At 49.0% G+C, this 23,870-nt stretch overlaps 3 protein-coding genes across 4 annotated transcripts in view; 2 read left to right on the top strand and 1 right to left on the bottom strand.

Annotated features, from left to right (window-relative positions):
* The window catches only part of INTS11 (integrator complex subunit 11), a 24,231-nt gene extending 23,989 nt beyond the window's left edge, over positions 1-242 (bottom strand). Inside the window, exon 1 of one of the 2 annotated variants that reach the window (XM_034753448.1) lies at positions 146-242. The gene's annotated coding sequence lies outside the window, so the exon portion shown is untranslated. The remainder of the gene's footprint in view (positions 1-145) is intronic. The other variant, XM_034753447.1, reaches the window with a different exon arrangement.
* A 105-nt stretch (positions 243-347) lies between these two features.
* On the top strand, positions 348-4,548 carry CPTP (ceramide-1-phosphate transfer protein). The gene is made up of 2 exons (XM_034753459.1): positions 348-635; positions 2,635-4,548. The coding sequence occupies exons 1-2, from the start codon at positions 397-399 to the stop codon at positions 3,155-3,157; spliced, it is 762 nt and encodes a 253-aa protein (XP_034609350.1). The 5' UTR covers positions 348-396; the 3' UTR covers positions 3,158-4,548.
* An 8,670-nt stretch (positions 4,549-13,218) lies between these two features.
* On the top strand, positions 13,219-22,239 carry TAS1R3 (taste 1 receptor member 3). Its single transcript, XM_034753437.1, has 6 exons — positions 13,219-13,691; positions 15,764-16,064; positions 17,348-18,127; positions 19,629-19,832; positions 20,120-20,240; positions 21,250-22,239. The coding sequence occupies exons 1-6, from the start codon at positions 13,513-13,515 to the stop codon at positions 22,158-22,160; spliced, it is 2,496 nt and encodes an 831-aa protein (XP_034609328.1). The 5' UTR covers positions 13,219-13,512; the 3' UTR covers positions 22,161-22,239.
* Positions 22,240-23,870: the final 1,631 nt, after the last annotated feature.

The following is a 23,870-nucleotide window of genomic DNA, read 5'->3' as shown; positions in this document are numbered from 1 at the left end:
CCCCCCCACCACCCCCCCTTGGCACGGCGCCCCCTGCCCCCCCGCACCCCCTCCCCTTGGCACGGCGCCCCCTCCCAACTCCCTCCCCCCCCCGCCGGGCACAGGCCCCGCTCACTCCCAGCCCGCGGCTCCCAAACGGACTCACGTTGCCATTACTTCTGGCAGGCCCGCTCCCCCCGGTGATATCTGCGCATGCGCGACAGCCCTAACGAAGCACCGTCCCCTGACTTGGAGGGAGGTGTCACTCCCCTATCACGTGACGCAGGTATAGCCTCTCACCGCGTCCACAGCGAGCGCCAGCCAATGGGCAGCGGCTCTCATCCTCCCCAACCACCCCCCCGTCTCCCTACTTGCGATTGGCCAAGGCAACGTGGGGCCCGGAGAGGAAGACGGTGAATGGCTGGAGCAAGAGCCTCGGGCGTCGATTGGCTGCGGAGAGAGAGGGCGGGGCAGCAGTCGGGAAAGCGGAAGCAACTGGCTGAGGGGAGCCGGGGGAGTCTCGAGCGGTTCAACATGGCGGCGGGGGCGGAGACGTTCTCCCTGCGGGAAGTGCTGGTGGCGTTCACGGCCTGCGTCAGCGAGCAGCGGGAAGTTCGCGTGGACCCGTACCTGGCGGGCTGGAAAGGCCTGGTCCGGTAAGGGGGGGCTCGTGGGCTGTGACTGGCCGCAGCTAGGGTTACCATATTTTGAGCCTCCCAAAGGAGGACACTCCACCCGGCCCCGCCCACGCCCCAACTCCGCCCTTCCCCAAAGTCCCCGCCCCAACTCTGCCCCCACCCCTGCTTCCCGCAAACATTTGATTCGCGGGAAGCCTGAAGCAGGTAAGGGGGGGATGTGGGGGGAGGAGGAGGCGTGGCCCAGGCTGCCTCCCCCCCCCGGGCGTTTCCAGCCTGCGTCGGCTCGGGCCCTGGCCTGCCCAGCACTGCCAGCCCGGACCCCCGGCCGAGCACCCCCCGGCCTGCTCAGCACCCCCCAGCCCCGCTGGCCCCGACCCCGGACTGCTGGCCCCCGGCACCGTCAGCATTCGGTGCCCCCAGCGCTCGGCGCCCCCGGCCCAGCACTGCTGCCCCCATGTCCCGATTTTCCCGGACATGTCCAGCTTTTTGGGATTTCCCCCCGGATGGGGATTTGGAGCCCAAAAAGCCGGACATGTCCGGGAAAATCCAGACGTATGGTAACCTTAGCCTCAGCCGCCCGCGAGGCCCCAGCGGCCGCCCGCGAGGCCCCGCCCCGCTGTTTAAGGACAGCGGGGAGATACCGACTGGGCCGGTGGCCGCTGGGGGCGCTGTCTGGGTTCGCTGCCCCGCCCAGAGCTAGCGTCTGTGGTCACGTGGCAGAGGGCCACGCCCTTCCCAGAGTACTGCAGGAGACATGTGAGTAGCCTGCCTGGCCTGTCGCCCCAGCGCTGCACTGGCCTGTTGTTGGGGTGTAGGCAGAGCAAACCTATCAAGCGCTTTAGGACTGGAGGAGGCAACCAGTGTCACAGTTAGGTACCAGCTAGAGCAGATTAAGCATAAGGATCTCACAGGCTGCAGGAGACCACTTAAAAAGAAGTGGGAAATTAACACCACTGCAGGAACAGGACAAAGGGGGGTTGATAGTTAAGAAAATGTTATAATGCACTGTAAAACCAGTGTCAGGTAACTGTCCTAGGGAGCATAGTCCCCGTCTTTGGAACATTTTGAGGATAACTGTGCCCTCACGCTCCATCCAAGTTGAAGAGTTCATTGTAGCTCAGAAGCCTGTTTTACTCACCAACAGATGTTGATCCAATAAAAGATATGAACTTACCTACCGTGTGTCTCTAATGTCCCCATACTACACACTTTACATGAGTTTAATGCAAACCACCTGCCTCAGCCCCTGCTCTTGTGATCTAAGCTAGAGGTGAAGCATAATGAGGCATGACAGAATTCAATTTTGATATTTTTAATTATGATAAAATGTATTAGTTTGAAGCATATTTATCAATTTAAATTTTTGCAGTTGCACAAAATTATGGGCGGGGTCAGACAGTTCAATGACAATAGACAAAGTTTCAGCTTTTGAATCTCTAACTGTTTTGACATACGATATTGGCAATTTAACAAAGTAAATCGCCTTACATCAAACTCAAAGTTCTCAAGCAGCATTTTTCTTACTTTGCCTATACGTAAACTTTGATGACTGTTGATGAAAATATTTTTTCATCAGTTTGTGTGAAATCAATGTTTATCAATGTCTACCGCTAAAAATCTAATCCTTCCAAGCCTAACACTGAAACACTGCCTCTTGATCATCCCTGAAAAAGGTAGGTGACTAGTACTAGGCACAAAGTGGCTGTTAGTATATTACATTCTATGTAGTTAACCAGTTTTACTTTATATTACCGACACTTGACTCCACTACTATCTTGTTTGTAAGCCTGTTCCTGTTATTTACTACATTACCTGTAATAAAAATAAAAATGACTACCACCTTATTCTTACATATATTACATTTTAGATTTAAGTTCAATCTATGTTCACCAGTTCTGGTCTGTCCAATAACTGATCTAACTCTTAACCACTTAAGTAAGGTCACCATTTCAGCATCATTTCTCAAGCTCCCTTACTCTGTCACATAACACAATTGATTTTTTTGTTTTGATTGTAGGTTTCTGAACTGCCTGGGCACAATTTTCTCCTTCATTTCTAAAGACGCAGTGACCAAAATAGAGATCATAGAGAATTACCGTAATAGTGACCAGCGAGAAAAGTACTTGACCGTTCAATCCATGGTGGAGTATGAGCTGGCTAATGGCCTGGTTGATCTCCAACAGCGATCCAAGCACCCTAACTCAGGTTGCAGAACCTTCTTGCGCCTCCACCGAGCCCTTCACTGGCTGCAGATGTTCTTGGAAGGACTGAGGACTGGCGAGGACAACTCCAAAACCTCTGTGATCTGCTCAGAGACGTACAATGCTTCCTTGGCTAACTATCATCCCTGGATTATTCGCAAGGCTGCCGGGGTGGCTTTTTGTGCCTTACCCACTCGAAATACATTCCTTGAAACCATGAATGTGGGCACAGCTGAAGAGGCGGTGGCTATGCTGGGGAATGCTTTGCCCTATATCTGTGAAGTCTATAAAATCACAGAGGAGCTCTATGCCCAACACAAACTGCTCGACCTCCCCTAGCGTAGGGGATGTTTGATTAGAATATCTCAATATTGAGATTGCTGGAATTCACTGTATGGGGGGGGGGGGAGGGTGCACTTATGTAAATAAGTGGTTATTTGCACTAGAGACTGGATTCTTTTCCTCTTCCCCCATGTCTCTAGTAGAGCCCATAAATAACCTGATTGGTACTCTTTGGCCTTTTAAAAGAGAGCTGACTTAATTCTTGGCTCCCCTTTTATAAGAAGACATTTGGAATAAACATTCCAAAGCCCCTATTAGCTTGTTTAAACTTAAAGGACTTATCGCTTTTCTCTGCACTGAACTTCTTTTTCAAAACTTTATCAGGTCTTTATTCTTTGTAAAAGCCAAACAAAGCACCCGGCCACGAGTGATCACTTAATCTTTGTAGCTCCAATGCCTTTTTAAACAAAAGTGATGAGGACTCTCCCTTTGTCCTACTCGTGTGATGATGCTAAAATACAGCTAAACTAGGGTTGGAACCTCTTGCTGTGATATTGTAAGGCCTGTGTACAGATGACACTCATTGCCATTCAGCCACTTGTTCTCTGGTTGGGTTAGCAAGGTGATGTGTGTTACAGGGCCTGGTATTTTGGTTTTGATGCACTGCAAAGCAGGGACCTTGAAATTATGATGCTTTCTCTCAACAGTGAGAGCAATTGGTTACAGACCACCCTCATGGCAGCTGGTCATCACTTGCACTGGATAATACTTCCTGCCCTTTCTTCTCACACTCATCCTCACAAAAACTAAATGGCGTGGAGATGTGGTATAAGGATACGTTTCCTCCCCCCCTTTTTTTTGTGTGGGGCTGTTGAGATAGGAAGTCCCTTTGTTATTTTCTCCCTCTTCCCCCTCCCTCTCCCCAGTTGTATTGCTTGGCATCATGCCTTTTGGGGGTGGGGAATAATCTTTAGTGCAAACTGCACAGTACTGAATCATAGAATAATTCAGAGCCTTATGGATGTTGAGGTTACAGAAACAACCCCTGCAGTAGACTTTAGGAAATAAAGGGAATGCTGAAAGCCTAGAGAAATGAAGTCCTGGTGGCTGGGTGGGGTAATTATGATTTGTACTATACATAAAATCATAGTGTTTGCTGAAGCTTAATGCCTTCCAGTCCAAATCAATCATAAGCTTTAAAAGGAGGGTAAATCTTCATGCAAGTGGTAAGGGTAAAATTGTTTTAGCAAGAATTCCTATATATGTTGTGTATATAATAGGTGTATAAATAGGAAAAGGTATGCAAGCTGGTTATAAAATAATGAATTGTACTTTATCAGATATTTTCAAAATTTATCTTTCACAACACTGCATGGATATTTCAGAAAGAACACTAATACCACTGCTGTGAAACTATTTCAAGACAACGTTCACACCTCTCACGCTGTGCCCCTAGATAATCTAGATAATCTAGATAATCGGAGGCATTTAAATGGCCAATAAGGCCACAATGCTAGAATTGAGTATTACCTCATGGGTTTGACCTAGCTAGCCACACTACTCTCCCTTAAATTACATTAATAACTTGCCTTCAAAAAGTGGTGGTGTACAGAAATGCCTGACTTTCTCAGGTCTTTGAAGGCATGTGATCTTGGGTCTCATACATTTAGGGCATACTGAACCTAATAATGAGTGGTTGCTTAATTAGCCATTTGGGTAATGATCAGAAGAGACCTAATACATTTAACAGCAGATTCTAAACTCTCAGCTGCAGCATGCATCTCTGTAGATCAGAATCTGTCCATTGAGTATTTCTTAGCTTGAGGATCAGGAAAGGAGGGTTTCCCCCCATCTGATCCAAGGATGGATATTTACCCACAGTGATTAAAAGATATTTATGCCTCTAGTATAGCTCTGTGAAATGTGCCATTTTCCTTCCATGTTAAGATATTAATTTAGAAAAGCCCCTTTTAAACTTACTGTAACTTTCAAAATGCTGTTTACACTCAATGCCATGGGGTAGATCCCCCGCGTATTAAGACAATTCAGGTAGCTCAGTGTTCCAACGTCTAATAAATACTCGCTATTTTTTGTTTTGTTTTAGCTAAATGAGTTTTCTTGCTGGTCAGATGTTGATATTTCATCTAAAATGTGGTGTTGCATATTTTGTGTACAATTAAAATATTGTATGAAATTGAAGCATCTTGCACTACATATGATGTGAAAAAGCTGTATGTATCGTAAGTAACATTTGCATAATGCCTTTGTTCCAAGGGTTTAATATAAAGGGAGAAACATCATGTGAAAACTGTTTATCTATTCTCCACCAGTATGTCCAAGCTAAAACACTATTCTTATATCATCAAAGCTGTAATACTTGATTTTGCAATTTCCAACAAGTGGTTTTTCAATTAAAAAGTCACTTACCAGTGGAAAACCTGAATTTGCTTTGTTCCTACTAATCTGTTGGTCTTGTTTTGTTTTTTTCCAAATGAGGGTTATATATACACATGATGGTTAGATTCCACAGGGCGGTACACACACTTAATACACTCAAAATCGACACCTTTCTAGCAGCATCCTGCAATCTGTGTTGCATCTTTAGCAAATTCTTATGCATATGCATTGTTTAGTGATGCTCCAAATTCTGAGGTTCCTCTTCTCTCCCTGCTCTGGCCATGTTCCTAAAATCCTAGCCTCTGTCCCTTACTGCTTATTAAGGCCGGGGTCCTACAAACAGCTCTGGGGGGTTTGCAAGCTGCTTTGCACAGAAGGCCTCTGCATGGTATAAGGGTCCAGCCGTGCACAGCAGCTTGCAGGATTGGGGCCCAAATTACATTTGGGTTTAGAGGTTCAGTTTTAAGCAGAAAGTATTGTCGGACATGTGGGCCTACAGCTGCAGGGACTGGATGTAGGTTTTGAGGAAGGGTCGCAATGAACCTATCTGTTCACCAGATGGAGCTCGTTCATCAAGTGATGAATTGAACAGGTGCAATCTCTTTGCCTCTTTACACGTGTTAATCTTGCACCATTTGGCTCTAAATTTCCTTTTATCTTGGAGTGAATGTGTACTTAGTTTAGTCTTATGAAACTACATACTTTAAAAATCAATCACTTTCCACTCTGCTCATTAACTATTTCCATAGCATGTGGGAGGCTGGTCATAACTAGGGATTCTATTGTGCTAGACTCTATAGAGACAGAACAAAAAGATGGTCCCTGTCCTGAAGAATTTATAATCTAAGTAAGCCCGTAACATTAAAAGGAGAAGAAAATACATTTCTGGAGCAATGAGTTGACTTTGCAGTCACATAAGGATTTCAGATCATTCTCTGCTGGCCTGTTCCATCTGTTCATATCCTTAGATATATTCCTACACTTGCATTCTGAACCTTTACCAAAGATTAGGGAATGGTACATAGAAATCTTACCAAGAGATTTGCAGTCACGTCAGCTAAACAGTACAACACAGCCCACTGAACTCAGGAAACTCACAACTGTGTCTACCCTCATCGGATCATACAGCAAGCTAAACACTAAATTTAAATGCACAAGTATCACTTCTCTAATGGACTTATTGAAAGACATATTCCAAACATCTAGTAGTAGAAACCAGTGCTTTTTTCATGCTTTGAGACTAGGTGCGTGATGGAATATCAATGCATGCAGAGCCAGTAAGAAGTGCACCAGTGAGTTTAAGTGCTAAAACCAGAAGTTCTCCAGTTTAGATCTGTCCTCAGGATACGCCTTGGTGCCTAAATGACTGTATTCTGGAATAGAGATCCCTGAAGAGTTGCACTAAGGATAACATGGCAACCCCATATGCGAGAAATCACAATTTTGCCAAATGACTATTAAAAAACAGCAGCACAACTTATCTGTCCTGGAGTATAGACTAGCTCTCTGCTCCGGACAGGTTCCAATGATGATTCTGAAGGAGACTCAAATCTGTGCCATTGGATGAGCTAAAATTAAAAAGTTTAGGATCCCTGCTGTCTGACTGCTGCTCCTAACCTTACTATCTGGGCCACTGAGCACATAATTCCATAGCTCGTTTAAAAACAAGTTCCACACCATTCTTTCATTGCAGGTCACCTTTAAGTAGTTAGAGGATTTCTTTCCCAGTGTGATTTGAAAACCAGCAGGAGATGCAACCTGTGGAGCTTTAGCTAGCAAATTAGTCACCGTGCCTTTGGATGAAAAGGCTCAAATAAGAATCAGGAGTTTGGAGAATAAATTTAGTACCTGGGGATGAAGTTGAAAGGTTATGGAGGAATAATAGGTCCCAAAGAGAATGAAGAGCTGAGGCTGGGAAACGGCATCTGTAATGGCAGAGAAACACACAGTGTGTCCCCAGAGAAGAACACGGGGTTTAATGGCAGCATTTAATGTTTTACTCCACATTCTAGTAATAACTATTCTATATTCCTCTGCCAGTATTTCACCACCCCCACGTCGAAGCCAGGCTGTACTGTCAAGGGGAATGCTAGATAATTTATTCAGAGTGCCTAAGAATGTCTGCCCATATTTTTGATGTGTTCTCAACATATTGCTTGTTCTTCTTCTTTATGACTAGAAGGGACCCTCAACATTCTTACGGTGGCGCACCGGGTTGTGGGATGGAAAAGGGGAAGACCCACTGCTTTAGAAGGTTTCCTGGGACCAACATAATGGAGACTGAAGAGGGTGACTGGGTGTGTTTTTTATCAAGTCAGTGATCTTCTCTAAAACTGGGTTGAGAGTAAATACCCAGCCAAAACTGTCCCTGTGCTTCGGGCTGTTTGAAAAGAGGAGTGACATTTCAGTGGACCCAAGAAGGTGAGCTAAGCCTCTGAACTTTTGGATGTCTGTCTACAATGAACCTTTTGAGGTTTGGGCACCAGAAGACTAGAAGGGCTTAGGGGTTTGAGCAGGGGACGGGAAGCCAGGCGACCTGGGTTTTATTCCTAGTTCTGCCACTGACCTACTGTCTGACCACGGGCGAGTCATTTCACCTGAACCTCTGAAACAGAACTTTAAATCATCTAGATTGCAACACCTATGGCAACTTTCTTTATTGCCATCCCTTTTCTCCCCCTCACCCCAAGGTGCACAAAGAGCTTCGGGTCTCCAAAGAGCCTGATCCTGCAGCTTGCTATGGGCCCTTGTTCCCCATTGACTTCGCAGGGATACGTCCTACACCAAAATCAGCACTGTCCCCAGGGTGTTTTAGCAGGAAAAACATCCCTGTTAGAAAGCCTCCTGCTTCTGTTGTCTCAAGCAGATCAATAAGCCGGAGATACCATTCATTCTGCAGTGAAACGTGAGATAGTCGAAAGAAATGTAAGTGCTTGAGGAGGCGTTATTGCATCCCCAAACACCTTAGATTTATAGCAAGAGTTTATCACTCACTGGGGATCGGAATTATTACTTCAAAGAACAATACAACTTCAGTGTAAAAACAAGGGAAAGGGGACTTATTGCCTACTTCCTTTTTTATTCCCCCCTCTTCCCCCTCAGTGAAACCAGTGTATAATTCCTCTGCAACTGCTTGGTAAGGAACATCAACTATAACAATTATTTGGCAGGTAGAGTACAGGGTTTGTTTGGAGTTAAGGTCCTTATACAATGGGAGCATGTTTAGTACGCATCAATCTCACAGCGCCACCTCTGGGCCTGCAACCCGTGATAGCCGCGTGGTGCTGGACCATAGCATTCATCATGGAACCGGATTGTCAGCATTTACCAGTGAACTGCAGAGTCTTTACATGGTTATTAGTGACCTTTAAGAAAAAACAAGTTTCTGGTTCCATGTTCCTTGCCAGCTGGCAGAGGGAAGTGCCGGGACTGAACCGTTTTTTGTTTTTTTTTTAAACTAAAAACAAATGATGTTTCCTACAAAGGTTAGCTTTTCCTCCCACACTGGACTTGAGGAGGAGACAGTATTTATCATAATAGCAGGGCAATTTAATTTATGAAATGTCCGAAGAGATTGTCCTCCAAGGGCTTCAGGTAAAAATACAAACTGGAAAAAAAACCTTCAAGCAGCTTTGATATGCACATCCTCACACCCTCACCCCAGCTGTGCTTAGCCCCTTCCTGAGGGTAGAGCTGGGGTAGGTTTCTACCACTCCTTGTGCACTCAAGTTTGAAAAGAAAAGCCCAAGGCACATGCAAGGAGATGTGAGCTTAAGCCTGATTCTCACCCTGGTAATTAGGGGCCTGAACCAAAGCCCATTCAAGTTGATAGGAGTCTTTCCATTGATTTCAATGGGCTCCACACCAGACCCTCGGCACTTAGCTATATACTCCCCTCCAGACTTCACTCTTGCAGGAGTAATATGGGGTCCATCCAGCAACACTCTAATTCATGTAGGATCAGGTTCTCCACACGTCCCTTTTCACCTAGGGCCTGTAGGCCGCATACCTGCCCTGTGTCGGAACAAGCCCTTGGTAACACTAATACATCATGCAGCTACTGAAACAGCATGCGTGGGGAGAGTGGGGGGCAGCCTACATGGGATCTTCAGATACATCATCTCTCTGCACAAACCTTAATGCCAAAGTGATTCTGTACATACACCATCAGATTTACCTACGGACCAACTGCTTTTCCTTTCTTTTGCAAGCAAAACAATGGCCCTCACTGTCTCTGCTTTGAGGCTAAGATCACGCATAACGGCAGCTGATGGGGCCTAGCTCAGGAATCTGCCTTGCCCTTGATGATCTAATAGTCCTTGCCAGCTCTTCTTCTATTGCTCCTCCCCTCCCCCCAGTGCAGGAGCATCTTCAGATAGAAACATCAGGTGCTTTGAAACAGACAGTGCCCATACAGCATGAACCCCTAAGGAATCCCCTGCTCACACCGAAATGGAAGCCATGACAGCAAATGAAAAACAAGACATTCTCGCAGCCTGATGGCCAAGATGTTTAAAGGAGCGGAGATGAAAATGCAGTGCAGAAAAATAGCCCAATGTGCACAAAACCCTCCGCTCCAGAATCAACGTGGATGTGGACACTGAGCTCGCTCCCATCTGCAGGGGATGCTCGCGCAGTTATTCATTCAGAATGGATTTGAACAAGATCAAGCTATTGGAGTGGACGGAGCCATGTCCTGGGTTTGAAAAATTCACCTTGCCAGAGAGCCCGATAAGAATGATGGAGGGGCAAGAGCCACCGGCAAGTTCAAGTATCCCCCCCCCCCCCCATCACCTACCCTACACACTCCACCACCACCACTCCCAACTGCTGGGTGCATAACCAACATGCAATCCCTGGGCACCACTTGAGGGCTTCTCTGGCTACTTGCGGTCTGATCATTCTGAAGCCTCAACCTCCTCTGGGCTTCTTCAAGGAAGGAGGAACTCTGTCCTTCCTTCCCCCCCCCCTCCTCCCACCCCCCAAGCCTCCGCCCTGTTGGCTGGATTCCCACACCTCTAAAAGCCTCCCAACTCTTGCATGTGGGGGTCTCTCCTACTCTCCCCCTTCACTAGCCTGATGGCTGCTGGGAAGGCCTTTCCAAACGATTATGCCCTGCAGGAATTAATGGCTAAACTCACCCACACACCAGGGAAACAATTTGCCACTCACCAGAAATTAGCAATGTTGTTTTTTTTATTCCCTGGCTATACCAATTGGATGGGAACATAGTCCGATCTATCACAGCCAATACAATGTACATCGATAAGGGCTTCCCTGCTCAGCCCTCTTTGGAACTGCAAAGTGCTCTCCTTTGGGTAATACACCAAGCACTGCACATTGCAGGAGAGTGGTTTTGGAAACAGCCCTCTCTGTTGGACTAGAATGGTTTTATAAATAGGTAAATTGAAGTACAGAGAAGGAGAAAGTGACTTTTCCCAGAGCATATGTTAAGTCAGTGGCAATGGCAGAAGTCCTGACTCCTAGTCCCATCACTAGCTGCAGGCCTCATTCCATCCTCTAATAAATAAGAGCCATTTTCCCAAATTTACAGGTATTTGGAAAGTGTCCAGTTCCTGTAATCTCCCCCACTCTAGCATTGACAGAATCCCAAGTGACACCGTCTACTGTAAAAAAACTTGGAGTGGGGGAATCCCGCAAATGAGCTGTTCAGAGAACCATGTGTGGCTAATTGTGTTTGCCCGTTAGACACAAAGCAGGTCCATCATGCACAGTGCAGTGATGGAGTACTGGACATTGTGTATCCTGGTGCCATAGGACCACACAGCTGCAATTTGTTTAACTGCAGCACAAGATGACTGATCAAGCCCTGGCAGGAAATAATAGATTGGGTCCCTCTGAAAGCAGAGCAGACAGTGATTGCTATGATTTATGCTCCCCACTGAGGCTTATTATTGCAAGCAGATACAGGATATTTACTGTCATCTGCAACCAATTTCTGTTCCTTTTTCTGCCAGACCGAATGAGCTATTTATGTGGGAGGAGGGGAAGAAAGGACAGAACCTGCTGCTGATTGGACCAGAATCTTTTTTTCGTTTCCAGTAGAATTTTTAGCTGAGTTATAAACCTCTAAGGCAAGGGTCTCAAACACGCGGCTCGGGGGCCGCATATGGCCCATGAGGTTATTTTCTGTGGCCCGCGAGCTCCTCGCAGCCCCCTCCTGCCCTCCCCCAGCGTTTACCTAGAGCAGCTCCGGCCCGACGCGCACTGGGGGCAGGACAGGCTCCCTTCCTGCCTGCACTGCCCTGAGCCCCCTGCCGCACCTTGACCCCCTGCCCTGAACCCCCAACTGCACCCCGTGTCCCTCCTGCCCTGAGCCCCCGCTGCACCCTGCACCCCTCCTACACCCCATACCCCAACTCCTTGCCCTGAGCCCCTGCCACACGCCTGGGGGCAGGGAGGGGGCAGAGTAGGGGTCGGGATTTTAGGGAAGGGGTTGGAATGGGGGCAGGGAAGGGGTGGGAAGAGGCGCAGCAGGGGCAGGGCCTCATGGAAGGGGTGGAGTGGGGGCGGGGCCGAGGGGGGGAGGTGTCAGTACATTGGCCCAAGGGCCACATTTACTAGTCCTCATGTGGTCCTCGTGGTCATTTGAGTTTGAGACCCCTGCGCTAAAGTTAGATGGGCATAATAAAGAAAGTGCTGATACCCAGGAACTACAGTGGAGAGTATCAACCCAGGTGTGGCGTAAGGATGGTCCTGAGGTTACAACATTGGACTAGGACTCCTAAGAACGGGGCTCTGTTCCTGGCTCTGTCACTAACTCTAATGATGGGAAAGCTACACAGAATCCAAGTTCAAAAGTGCCTGAGGTACAGATCCTCAAAAGGTATTTAGGTGCCTAACTCCTACAGATGTCAACACACTAATCGACACGTTTTAATGGTTACCAACCAACAAGAATCAACCTCTCTTTAGGAAAATAACTAAAAATGACAAACACAAAACAAGACTACAATCGATTATTTGAATCAAGGTTTGCTGCTGCTGATTTAAATCATGATTAAAATAAGTGATTTAAATCAATCCACTACTCTGAAAGGAGTCTAATTCTCCATGGGTGTGCACTCAGCACTTTCTGAAATGTAGGGCCCTCTAAGATCTCTCATATAACAGCCAGACTGGGTCAGACCAAAGGTCCATCTAGCCCAGCATCCTGTCTTGCGACAGTGGCCAATGCCGGGTGCGTCAGAGAGAACGAACAGAACAGGGAATCATCAAGTAATCTCTCAAGCTGAGCACTCAGCATCACGTGTCACTTTGAAAAACCTTGGCCTGCTAGTATAAGCCCCTCACTGTGGTATCTGGCTGTGTTACCCAAACAGAAAACAAAGCGCAGCGGGCACTGTTTGGGGAAAGCAAACATTTACTCTACTAAAAGGCCAGATCCTGCAAAGTGCAGAGCCCTCTCACCCCCGAGCTTCAAGCAGGCCAGGGTATAAAGCACAACATCCACGCAGAGGCACTCTGGGTCAAGTGATCTGCAGTAATCAAGAGCGGTTGTTGATACAAGGTGACACACAAATCCAGGTGTCAGGGAAATTTGCAAACAGGAGACTGTTTTTGCAAATTTCACTCCGTGAAAGAGGTCATGTAAAGCAACTTTAGTCAAATTGGATCGTCTCCAGGGCCTGGGACAGGATCCTGCACACCTCCCTCAAGCAAACGCGAACTCTTCCTACTGAAGTCGATGAGACTCCATGCCTGAATACACGCCACTCGTTGAGCGAAGGGAGTCAGGATCAAGCCCCCGGTTTGCAGAAGAGCCCACACATAGGTCACTGCTGTATATTTGACTACTGAGGACCAAACACAGAGTTATTTATTTAATGAATTTTGCTAACCAAATTCACCCGCGTCATTCTCACCTCTTTTAATTCTATTTGACAAGACTTGTTTGGGACCTGCCACTGCAAGATTCTCTCTCGCTTTCCCCTCCAGCTCCCTGTGGCCATTTTAAATTTCCTGGGAAGCATTAGCTCTCAAACAGCAAAGCCATGGCTAGAATCCTGCTGCTGTACCTGAGTTTGGGCTGCTCCGCGGCCCATGGACGCACGTGCATGTCGGCTCAGTTTAAAAAGCCAGGTGATTATATCCTGGGAGGCTTGTTCCCTTTTGGAATGAATACCATGAACCTGAGCGAGCGACTGGAGCCCAGTGTCGTTGTGTGTGAAAGGTAAGACGGGATCTGTCAAGGATATCATCCTAATTGGCATAGAGTGACTTTGGTCACCCCGGGGGGGGGGAGGGAAGAGGGGGAAAGGGCTTTTATGTAGCAAACAATCCGATGTCTTAGTCACATAGGAGGACGTTGGAGGCGAGTTAGGAAGAAAGAGCGCTATGGGGCGCTGAGGGCATTGCCATGGTGATGGCAGGTGCTGGAATGGGAAATCTTCGGCACGCTCCTGCTGATGTTATTCACTCCCTCCACACAGATTTTGGTCAGAGATTTTAATGGTGCTGGCCTGTTCGGTTGCTAACGCTGAAAGGATTCTACTGTGTCTGCCAGGATGGTTTCAATATGTTGTGGGTTTAGACAGAGCTGTAAGTGTGCCCTGGGCTCTGACAGATCATGACTGTTTCTTATTGCGTTTGTAACCCGCTGGGAAGCTCACCATGCCTATTGGGGGAAGATGCTTACAAACAAGGATAATAAGATCCCAGAGAGGCGATGAGCACCCTCCATTCTCTCCAAATTCAGCTAGAGACGAGGATGTTCAGCACCTTGCATGATTGGGCCACATGCACTTACACGTTCCCATCCCTGCTCAGCAAAGCATTTAAGCACCTAGACTTTAAGGCCAGAAGGGACCATGGTGATATTTCGTCTGACCTCTGCAGGTGATAAAACTTCACTCACCCACTCCTGTAATAGACCCCTAACCTCTGGCTGAGTTACTGCCGTCCTCAAATCAGGGTTTGAAGACATCAAGTTACAGAGAATTCACCGTTTACGCTACTTTAAACCTGCACGTGCCCCGTGCCCCACGCTGCAGAGGAAGGCGAAAAACCACCAGGTTTCTGCCAATCTGACCTGGGGGAAAATTCCTTTCCAACCCCAAATATGGCGCTCAGTTAGACCCTGAGCATGTGGGCAGGACCCACCAAGCAGACACCTTAACTCTAAGTGCAGGCATTCAAATGAATGGGAGTTAAGAACATGCTTGTGTGCTTTGCTGAGTCAGAGCCTACATGAAGAAAGGTAAAGCTGAAAAGTGAGGAAATTCTTCCTCGGCCAGTACCTGCTGTGTTAAAGCCTCAGAACACAAACGCAATCCAGACTTTTGTGAAACGGGTGACATTTGAATAAGGGACCCCAAACCCTGGTGACACTTGAATTTGGAGACGATTCCACAAGCAGAGACACAAGCCGGCCTGGGCGCAGTAATTCTGGATTACTTTTTGCTTTGAGTCAACTCCCAGGAAAAGCCAGCCTCAGAGGAAGCCAACCTCACCCGGATCAAACATGGGGGGGAACTCCAGACACCAACTCCAGAGAGCAATCAGCCACATTACACAGTGTACAGTCATACAATAGTCATTACGCTGTAGCTGAATGCTGTAGGCAGGTCTCAGCACACTAGCTCTTACCCGTAGACTTGTGATTGATACGTCTTTGTCAGGTTCACCAAATTAGTCACATTTACAGGGACGATATAGGCTGCCAACAACCCCAGACCAGAATGACAATATGTATACACACTTCCATTTGCAAGGAGTGGAAAACAGACCCTTGTGTCCCATCCACTGCCTGACCGCTGTAAAGGACAGAACTGAAGTCAACAGCACACTCCACACACAATGGTCTAGTGGTTAACTCGTAGGGCATCAAGGGCACTGGGTTCGAATCCCATCTCTGCCACAGACCTCTTGTGTGACGCAGGATGATTCAATTCCCCGCTCTGTACTTCAGTTTTCTCCCCTGTGAAATGCAGAGAATATATTTACCTACCACCCAATGGGACTGCAAAGCTGAATTCATTAGTGCTTGGAGATCGTCAGGCAGAAGGTGCAAAGTCTTACAATGGTCCTGGTTACAGTCAAGCTCTGCTGATAGTTAAGTCATCTCCTGTAGAACCTGGATTTGCTAGAGGCAGGCTCAGCTATACCGTTCTGCACGTCTGTGCTAACTCACGGCTGCCGAGAGCTCAAAGAGCATAGAATAAATTCATCCCTAATGCAACGGCACCGATCAGTCTGGCTTCATGTAGTTCTAGGTCTCTGCTTTGCTGTTTCCCCTACCTGCAGGTTATATGCTTCTGGCCTGATCTGGGCTCTAGGGATGAAGTTTGCCATCAATGAAATCAACAACTCCACTTCCCTCCTCCCGGGAATAAAACTGGGCTATGAAATCTACGACACCTGCTTAGAGCCAGTGGTGGTCATACAGCCTAGCTTGTTATTCCTGACGAGGGAGGGCAGCACTGGGATCAGAGTCCTGTGCAGCTACACCGACTACCAGACCCGAGTAACAGCTGTGATTGGGCCTTACGTGTCAGACCTCGCTCTGATTACAGCCAAGCTCTTCGGCTTCTTTCTAATCCCGCAGGTAAGTCTTTGGAGAATCACAGCTTTTGCATTATAGGGGTTTGGACCAATGAGCGTGAGAGGAAGAATTGTCTAGTGGTTAGAGCATTAGCCTGGGCCTTGGGAGACCACAGACATCGGTGAGTTACTTCGTCTCTCTGTCCCGTATCTGTCAAATGGGGCCTACATGTCAGGGGCGTGTGGATAAATGCACTGATGACTGTGGGGCTCAGACACTGCGCTGATGGAGGGCTATCGAAGTAAGACAGAGGGGTTGTGTGTTTCCCGATCACCCGCGAGCTCCCTGGCTGGTGCCAGCACATAGCTCTGGAGACGGAAGCCGCCTCGCTGTACAAGTTGCTGCTGTTGATCTAATAGGTCTAAACGCTGCTCCCTGGGTAGCGTTTGGGCCTCAGCCTGGGAGGTGCTGAGCACTCTAGATTCCTATCAGTGGAATCAAGGGGGCTCGGCCCCAGGCCCTCTGCCTACAGAGGGCAGTTCAGTTTCTTGATAACAGATCCCCTTTAAACAGGCGGCCGAGTGAAAATGCAGAGTGAGGAAATGACCAGCAGTGGCTGTTTATATACCGGGGAAAGTCACTGATTTTCATCCTTATGCCTGCAGTCCCCCCCAGTCACTCAACTTCCTTCCTTCTTATGCCTTTACCGTGAACCTGTCTTTTAGGCACCCAGCGCTATCCGATGTAATGGCACTGGGAGACAGGCTGGAGTTGGTGGTTCTAGCCCTGCGTGTTCTCCCGGACTAGCTTTGCTCTCACAGGGTACATCTACACTGGAGCTGGAGCTGGAGATGGAATTTCCATCGTGGGCGGACGTAGGCACACTAGCTCTGTACAAGCTAGAGAACTATAAACAGCAGCGCAGGTGGCAGGATGGCTGGCCTCCCCGAGTACAATCCCATCCGACATCCTAGGTGCATATTCAGGGTGGACAGCCCAGCCCTCAGCCTGCGCCTCCATGTCTACACTGCTGTTTTTAGCAAGTTAGATCAAATCAGAGCTAGCACGGGTCTGTCTGCCCAAGATGGAAATTACACCTCCAGTCCAGACAAGGTGGGTGAGGTCGTATCTTTGATTGGACCAACTTCTGTTGGTGAAAGAGACAAGCTGAGCTCTCTGTGGCTTGAAAGTTTCTCTCTCACCAGCAGAAGTTGGTCCAATAAAAGATATTACCTCCCCCACCTTCTCTCTCTAATATCCTGGGACTGACGTGGCTACCACCACACTGCATACCTCCAGTCCAGTGCAGACATATCCAGATACACTGGTCTCTCCCCCATTTCCAGGTCAGCTACGGAGCCAGCAGTGAGAAACTCAGCCAAGAGGAGTATTACCCGTCCTTTTTCCGGACCGTTCCCAGTGACAAGAGCCAGTCGAAAGCCCTGGTGCAGCTGCTCGACAAGTTTGAATGGAACTGGATCGCAGCCATCGGGAGCGAAAACGAATATGGCCGTGAAGGCGTAGGCACCTTCTCTAGCTTGGCCACAGCCCAGGGCATCTGCATAGCCTATGAGGCATTGATTCCTGCTGACCCATCGGTCCCACAAGATCACAAGAAACTGGAGAAAATAATCAAGTACATCAATGAGACCCAGGTGAATGTCATTGTCCTCTTCTCCGTGGACAGGCCAGCGAAGGCCCTGCTGGAACAGTGGATCAGTCATGGCTTCAGCCAGAAGGTCTGGATTGCCACTGAAGCCTGGGTGATGTCTGACATAGTCACCTCCATCCCTAACATCCAGACCATTGGGACCGTCATCGGCTTTACCATCAAGGGAGGCATTGTACCTGGCTTTCAAGACTACGTTGCTGACCTCTTCGCATCCGTCCAGCAGGAGAGTTTCTGCCGGGCTTCCTGGGAGTACAGCCGCGATGCCGACTCCACTGTGCTGGGCCCGCAGTGCAGGCAATGCGACAACGTCTCCCTGCACGACATCACTCACTTGCTAGAGAACCAGCAGACCTACGCAGTGTACGTCGCGGTCTACAGCGTGGCCCACGCGCTGCACCAGGCGCTGGGGTGCACGGAGGAAGGGTGCCCAAAAGCGACTGTCAAGTCCTGGCAGGTGAGTGAGGGCCAGAGTATCAGCAGCAGCTTTTCCACTCCCACCCAGCTCTCTCCCATCGGTCCTTTTCCACATGCTAAGATTAATCCTCCTCACTGTCTCCCAACACGAGCCCGTCACCGGAGCCACACTGACCAACTCCTTTACTCAGGCATAGGGTCATCATGCCATTGGCTCACCAGGTCCAGTTTCCTGCCTCCGGCAATGGCCAAAATGTGGTCTAGTGGTCTGGGAGTCAGGAGACCTCGATTCTATTCCTGACTCTGCCATGGACCTTCTGGGTGACTTCCAGGCAAGTTACTTGCCCTCTGTGTGCCCCCGTTTCCGCAGCTGTAAAACCAGGATAGCGATACTTTGAGATCTACAAATGAACAGCTCTGTGTACGAACCATGTATTTATTAACACAACCCCACGCTGCAATAAAGGGCCGTTAAACGTGCAGCAGATCACCAAGTCAGTTCCACACCATGGATAATGCTTGGTCAATGCTTTAAAAAAAAGGGGAAATTCCCTCCTGAGCCTGGCAGTTACCAGCTGATGTCCAGAAGCCTAAGAGCAGATGGCTGCTATCTTAGCCTGCACGGGTGACAAGTGATTTCAATCAGAAAATGGGACATTCATACCCAGCCCACTGCCACACTCAGAGTGGGTCTGTCTCCCGTGCAATGTAAACCCAGGATTAGTAGAACATGCGCCAGCAGACCCTGGGTTTGCGTGTCTACACTCATTCATAACCCCAGGTAGGAATCCTTGAACCTGGGCTCCAGCATCTACACTGCATTATGCAGGCCTGAGGCCAACCTGCCGTATCCTAGATTTCCTAGTGCCCTCCCACAACGTGGCCTGTTCTAGCCCTTTGTTTGTGGGGCAGCATGGGAAAATGTGACTGTCCACCAAACTTGACCGTCCAGAGGACAAAGAAAGTTGGCCCATGGGAAAGTGGGATACTGTTGGTGGCCTTCCAGGGCATGAGTCACATGAGGCTGTGTCTATATTGCAAAGCAATAGGGCTTGAACCCTGGGTCCTGGCTCCATCCTCATGGAGCCCTGGGACCTTGGAGCTGAGTCCTGGGTTAGTGTGATCTGTGTGTAGATGGAAGGGGGGGGGGGGGGGTTAGCCTTGAGCCTGAGTTTAAACACTGGGCTCACACTGCAGTGTAGACACACCCTGTACACCGCAGTCATGGGGTGTGGTTGCAGCTTGAGCAGCCACACCCAAATTAGCGTTAACTGATTGAACTTGAGTCCCACCGCAGCAAGCTTCAGCATGGGTGGTACAAACCCACCCCAAACCCTGAGCAATTACTTGTGGGGTTAGCCTGGGCTGAAGCTCTTGCAGCCACAGCTTTCCTGAGCTAGCTAGATAAAAGCTAGCTCTGCTACGTCAGGCCGGGCCGCAATCCCCCCCAGCGATCGCAGTCCAGACGCACCCGATATTGGAGAGCGTTTGGCAAAAAGTCTCTCCGCCTCCCACCGCCCATTCTCCCCTTTTCTCTGCAGCTGCTGGACATCATGGAAGAGCTTCAGTTCACCCTTGATAACCAATCATTCCAGATGGACCAGTTCCATAGCACCAACCAGGGCTACGACGTCATGTTCTGGAGCTGGCAGAAAAACAGCCTCCAGTATATACCCGTCGGAGACTACCGGGAGTCCTTGCGCATCGACACGGCCCAGATTCGGTTTCACACCGTGGATAGCCAGGTAAAGAGGGAGGGTGGAGGCGCTGCTAAATCACAACACCACGGTAACAAAGCTGCCCCTACCTACCCACCCAGCTTGCTTGCTGTGGCCACTCAGGACTTTATGGCTACAGCAGTCCTTCCTGCTCATAAATAGCTAGGTGAATCCTCCTTAGCAGTATAGGGACTCAGACTCTGGTTCCTATCCAATAAGGGGCAGTGGTGCCCATACTCAGCCCGTGTGTTACAGTGTCATCAAATATCTGCTGCTACTGCTGCTGAATGTCTGTGGCTTTGTTCATCTTCCAGAAGCCTGTATCCACGTGTTTTCGGCGGTGTGAACCGGGGCAGATTAAGAGAGTGAAGGGATTCCACCTCTGCTGTTATGACTGTATCGACTGTGAAGAAAACACCTACCAGAACACCAAAGGTGAGGCTTGGGAAAAGCAACTGTCTGAATAACCCCTCTCCCAGCTGGCCACTGACTTTAGGGCCACACAACTTCCTAGAGCCTCTAAGGAAAATTGGTGTCCAATTCTGTGCTGTTCCTCTGAGAGGCCTGGTGCACAAAATGCAGACCATGGGGAGGAGGGACAAAGGTAACTTGAAGCCATCTTTGCCTGGCCTGATCCTGGGCCAGTGCTGCTCCCACCATAAGTTAGAGCAGCCCCGGGGTTGCTCCAATTTACAGCAGCCTCCAAAGAACCGAGTCACAGCTCCAGGTTTCTGTAGTGGCATGTGCTGCAGACATGTGCTCCTGCCCTTGGCCTGCTCCTAGTGTACCCCCTACAGTTGTGAATAGGCCAGGGTTGGTTATGCCAGCCCCATGGTGGGGGCATTTCCCCCCAGTGCCTTGTGACACCTTTGCAGCCCCTGAACACAGCTCGAGTGGCATGGGGAAGTGGGGGTGGGGTGGGTGAGCATCTTTCACTCACCTATTGGTCTGCCCCTGCTACTGGCCCGTGCAGGATTGTTCCCTATGATCTATCCTCCAGTGCTTTGTCCAGCATCCTTCTGAAGACCTCAGGTGACAACCAATGCGGGGCCAAAGCAGCGGGAGTGAGCCCATGGGATGGGATGGGATTTTTTTTAGTTTTGTGACAAGGTGAAAATGATCATTGTGACACAACCGAAGGGTCTTTTGGAAGCAGGGCTCCTGCCTGGGGAAGGGAGCAGAAGCAGAAAATACAGGGCTCGTTTGGGGGCAGACAGGGGAGGAGATTGGCTAGTCACAGGCTCTGGGGACCCTGAAGATGCTTGCATATTTCTGGGGATGGCACTTTGAAACTGGGGCTTGTAGGAACCGCATCGGCTGCTCCGTTCACCCGTGCCGGTGACCCGTCGTCACGAGCTGCCTGTGGCAGGGTCATTGCAGCCCAGAGCGACGGCGTGCAAAGCCGGGCCCAGCCTCACGTCCCCTCCTCATTGCTGGTTTGCAGAGGACTTGTTTTGCACTGACTGTCCAGAGCATCAGTGGTCACCTATTCGAAGCACCAAGTGTTACGACCGCAGCGAGAGGTACCTCTTCTGGGACGAGCCGCTCATCATCGGCTTGCTGGTCCTGATGCTCTTCGTCACGGTGCTGACCTGCCTGTCAGCAGTGCTCTTCCTGAAGAACCTCAACACGCCCCTGGTGCAGGCGTCCGGGGGTGCCAGGAGCATCTTTGCCCTGCTCTGCCTCTTGCTGATGTATCTCAGCTTGTGCCTCCACATAGGGAAGCCCAGCACAGCCGGTTGTATGGTCCAGCAGCCCCTCTACACCCTGTGCCTCAGCGCTTGCTTCTCCACCTTCTTAGTCAAGTCGCTGGAGATCGTCTTGCTGACGGAGTTCACAAGCTGTCCCAAAAGCTTCCTGCTCTGGGTGACCCAGAAGAGGGCCTGGCTCGTTGTCGCCGTCACCTGCCTGATTGGGAGCATGCTCTGTTTTTGGTACATCTACTCGAATCCAGCCCCCCCAGCGAGGGATTACAAGCTGCTGCACTCCCAGGTTCTGATCCGTTGTAGGGTTCAGTCCTGGTTCGCCTTCATTCTGATCCATGGCTACACCGGCGGCCTGGCATTCATCTGTTTCCTCTGCACTTTCATGGTGCAGACCCCTGCCAAGAAGTACAACATTGCCCGGGGGATAACGTTCAGCATGCTGTCCTACTTTGTTACTTGGATCGCTTTCGTGGCCACCTATAGCACGGTGCAGGCCACGCAGCAGCCCGCTGCGCAGATCTGCGGCGGGCTGCTGTGCACGCTGGGGCTCCTGGCCTCCTACTACCTCCCGAAATGTTACATCCTCTTGTTTAAGCCTGAGTGGAACACCGTGGCTTATTTCCAGTTACACCAAGAAGGGGCTTCATGAGAAGGATTCCCGCTAACCAGGCCTGTTCTCGGCTGCTGTGAAATAGAAGCGGGGAGGGCTTGAAATATTAGCGAGGGTGGTTTGGAATGAATCCATGAGCTGCAGTCCAAAGTCACAATTACTGTATAAAATACACACACACAGCCCTACCTGGTAGACTGAAGACTAGAACCTTTCCAGCTCAAAAAAATATACATCTATCAGAGGGTTCTGATGCCCCAGGCAACAATAGTAGTAGGTCCCATATCCTCGTGGACCAATAAGCAGAGGGAGTCATGGCTCAGTCAGTCACCCCCATAAAGCCAGCAACGTCACAGGTTTCATTTAACAAGCGTCCTAAGGTTCGGCTGCTTCTCGGCAGCATCTGTTCCTGTCAGATCTGCACAGCTGAGCTGGGAACCTCACCAGACCCAGCGCCCTCAAAAGATTTCCAGGATTTCCCGCTTCTAGTCAGGGCAGAAATAAAAGCCAACCTGCTTCTCCCGTGCTATTTGTGTACATCCATTTCCGGTCCTGACCAGAGTATGGAAATGCAGGAGGGGCACAGAAAGAAGGGACAGCATGGGGTGGGGGAGGAGAGGACTTGCTCTCAAAGAAGAAGCAGATGCTTAGCACCCCTCCAGTTTCAACTGGGTGCGTTTCTGATTCCAACTCAACGATAGGGGGAAAAAATAGTTACGGCCCAGGAATTACCGAGTACATATCTACAGATCCTTTATTACTGCTCTCCAAATATGCACCACAGGCAGCATGGATGGGGGAGAAAGAACCCACTGAAATGCCTCTGCATTGCTGCTAGGGTGATAACCAAGTCGAATCGTATTCAAGGATCAGTTCCTCCAGTCCCAGCAACTAGTTTAAAGGCTGGAGTTTGCTTCTGGCTTCCATCCTCTTGGGTGCTTTTTGGTATATATGTTTGCTCTGTTCCTAGCACACAAGCATGCTTTGCCACACACGGGGTTTGTAATTCCAGGCTAGCGTAACAGGACTCCATGTATTTCTACACATTTTGTGTCTATTAAAAAGGAATAAAACCAAGACATTCCGCAGCCTTGGATTTACTTTGTAGAAGTTACAGTGAACGAAATCATTTCACCATCTAAATCAGCGGCAGGCCAAAGTGGCCACCAAAACCCACAGAGACTCTGGATCCATCTCAGACCAATATAGAATATTGCATGCTGGGATCTGTCATTTCTTTGTGCTGCTCTTTTGCATTAAAGAGGAGGGTGGCTCCAATCTGCTCGAAGTTAGCGGTGACCCTCAGGTTCCTGGAAAATAGTGAACGTGGCCTTGGGTTGGGGCAATTTTTGCAGGCCCTTGATTTCACCTTGAGGAATACATAGAAGGAGGGCGAGGACATGGGAGGGGAAAGATACGGGAGAAGAGAACAAGAGTAGGTCAGACCTGAAATGGGCGGAAAGGGAGGAATTGGAACAAGAGAGTATAATTTTTCTCCTCATAACTGATATAAATTAATGCTGGAATCCCACCTGAGCATTCTGGTGACAAGCTTTCCTCTTACCATTTATACCTTCCCCAGGATCCTTCAGTATACAGGCAAGAGTGTGCTAGTCCTTATTTATATCTATATCTACCACTGCATACATTTGTACTGAGACTTGTAGAGACCACATTTAGATCAAGTATAAGGGGGAAATATCTGGCCCAATACAGGGGACATATCAATCATCTAAATTGGCTTTAGTT

The sequence above is a fragment of the Trachemys scripta genome, chromosome 19, assembly GCF_013100865.1.
Source record: "Trachemys scripta elegans isolate TJP31775 chromosome 19, CAS_Tse_1.0, whole genome shotgun sequence".
Classification (NCBI taxonomy): Eukaryota; Metazoa; Chordata; order Testudines; family Emydidae; genus Trachemys; species Trachemys scripta.
Note: the sequence above shows the minus strand (reverse complement) of the source record. Positions and strands in the feature narration are given on the sequence as shown.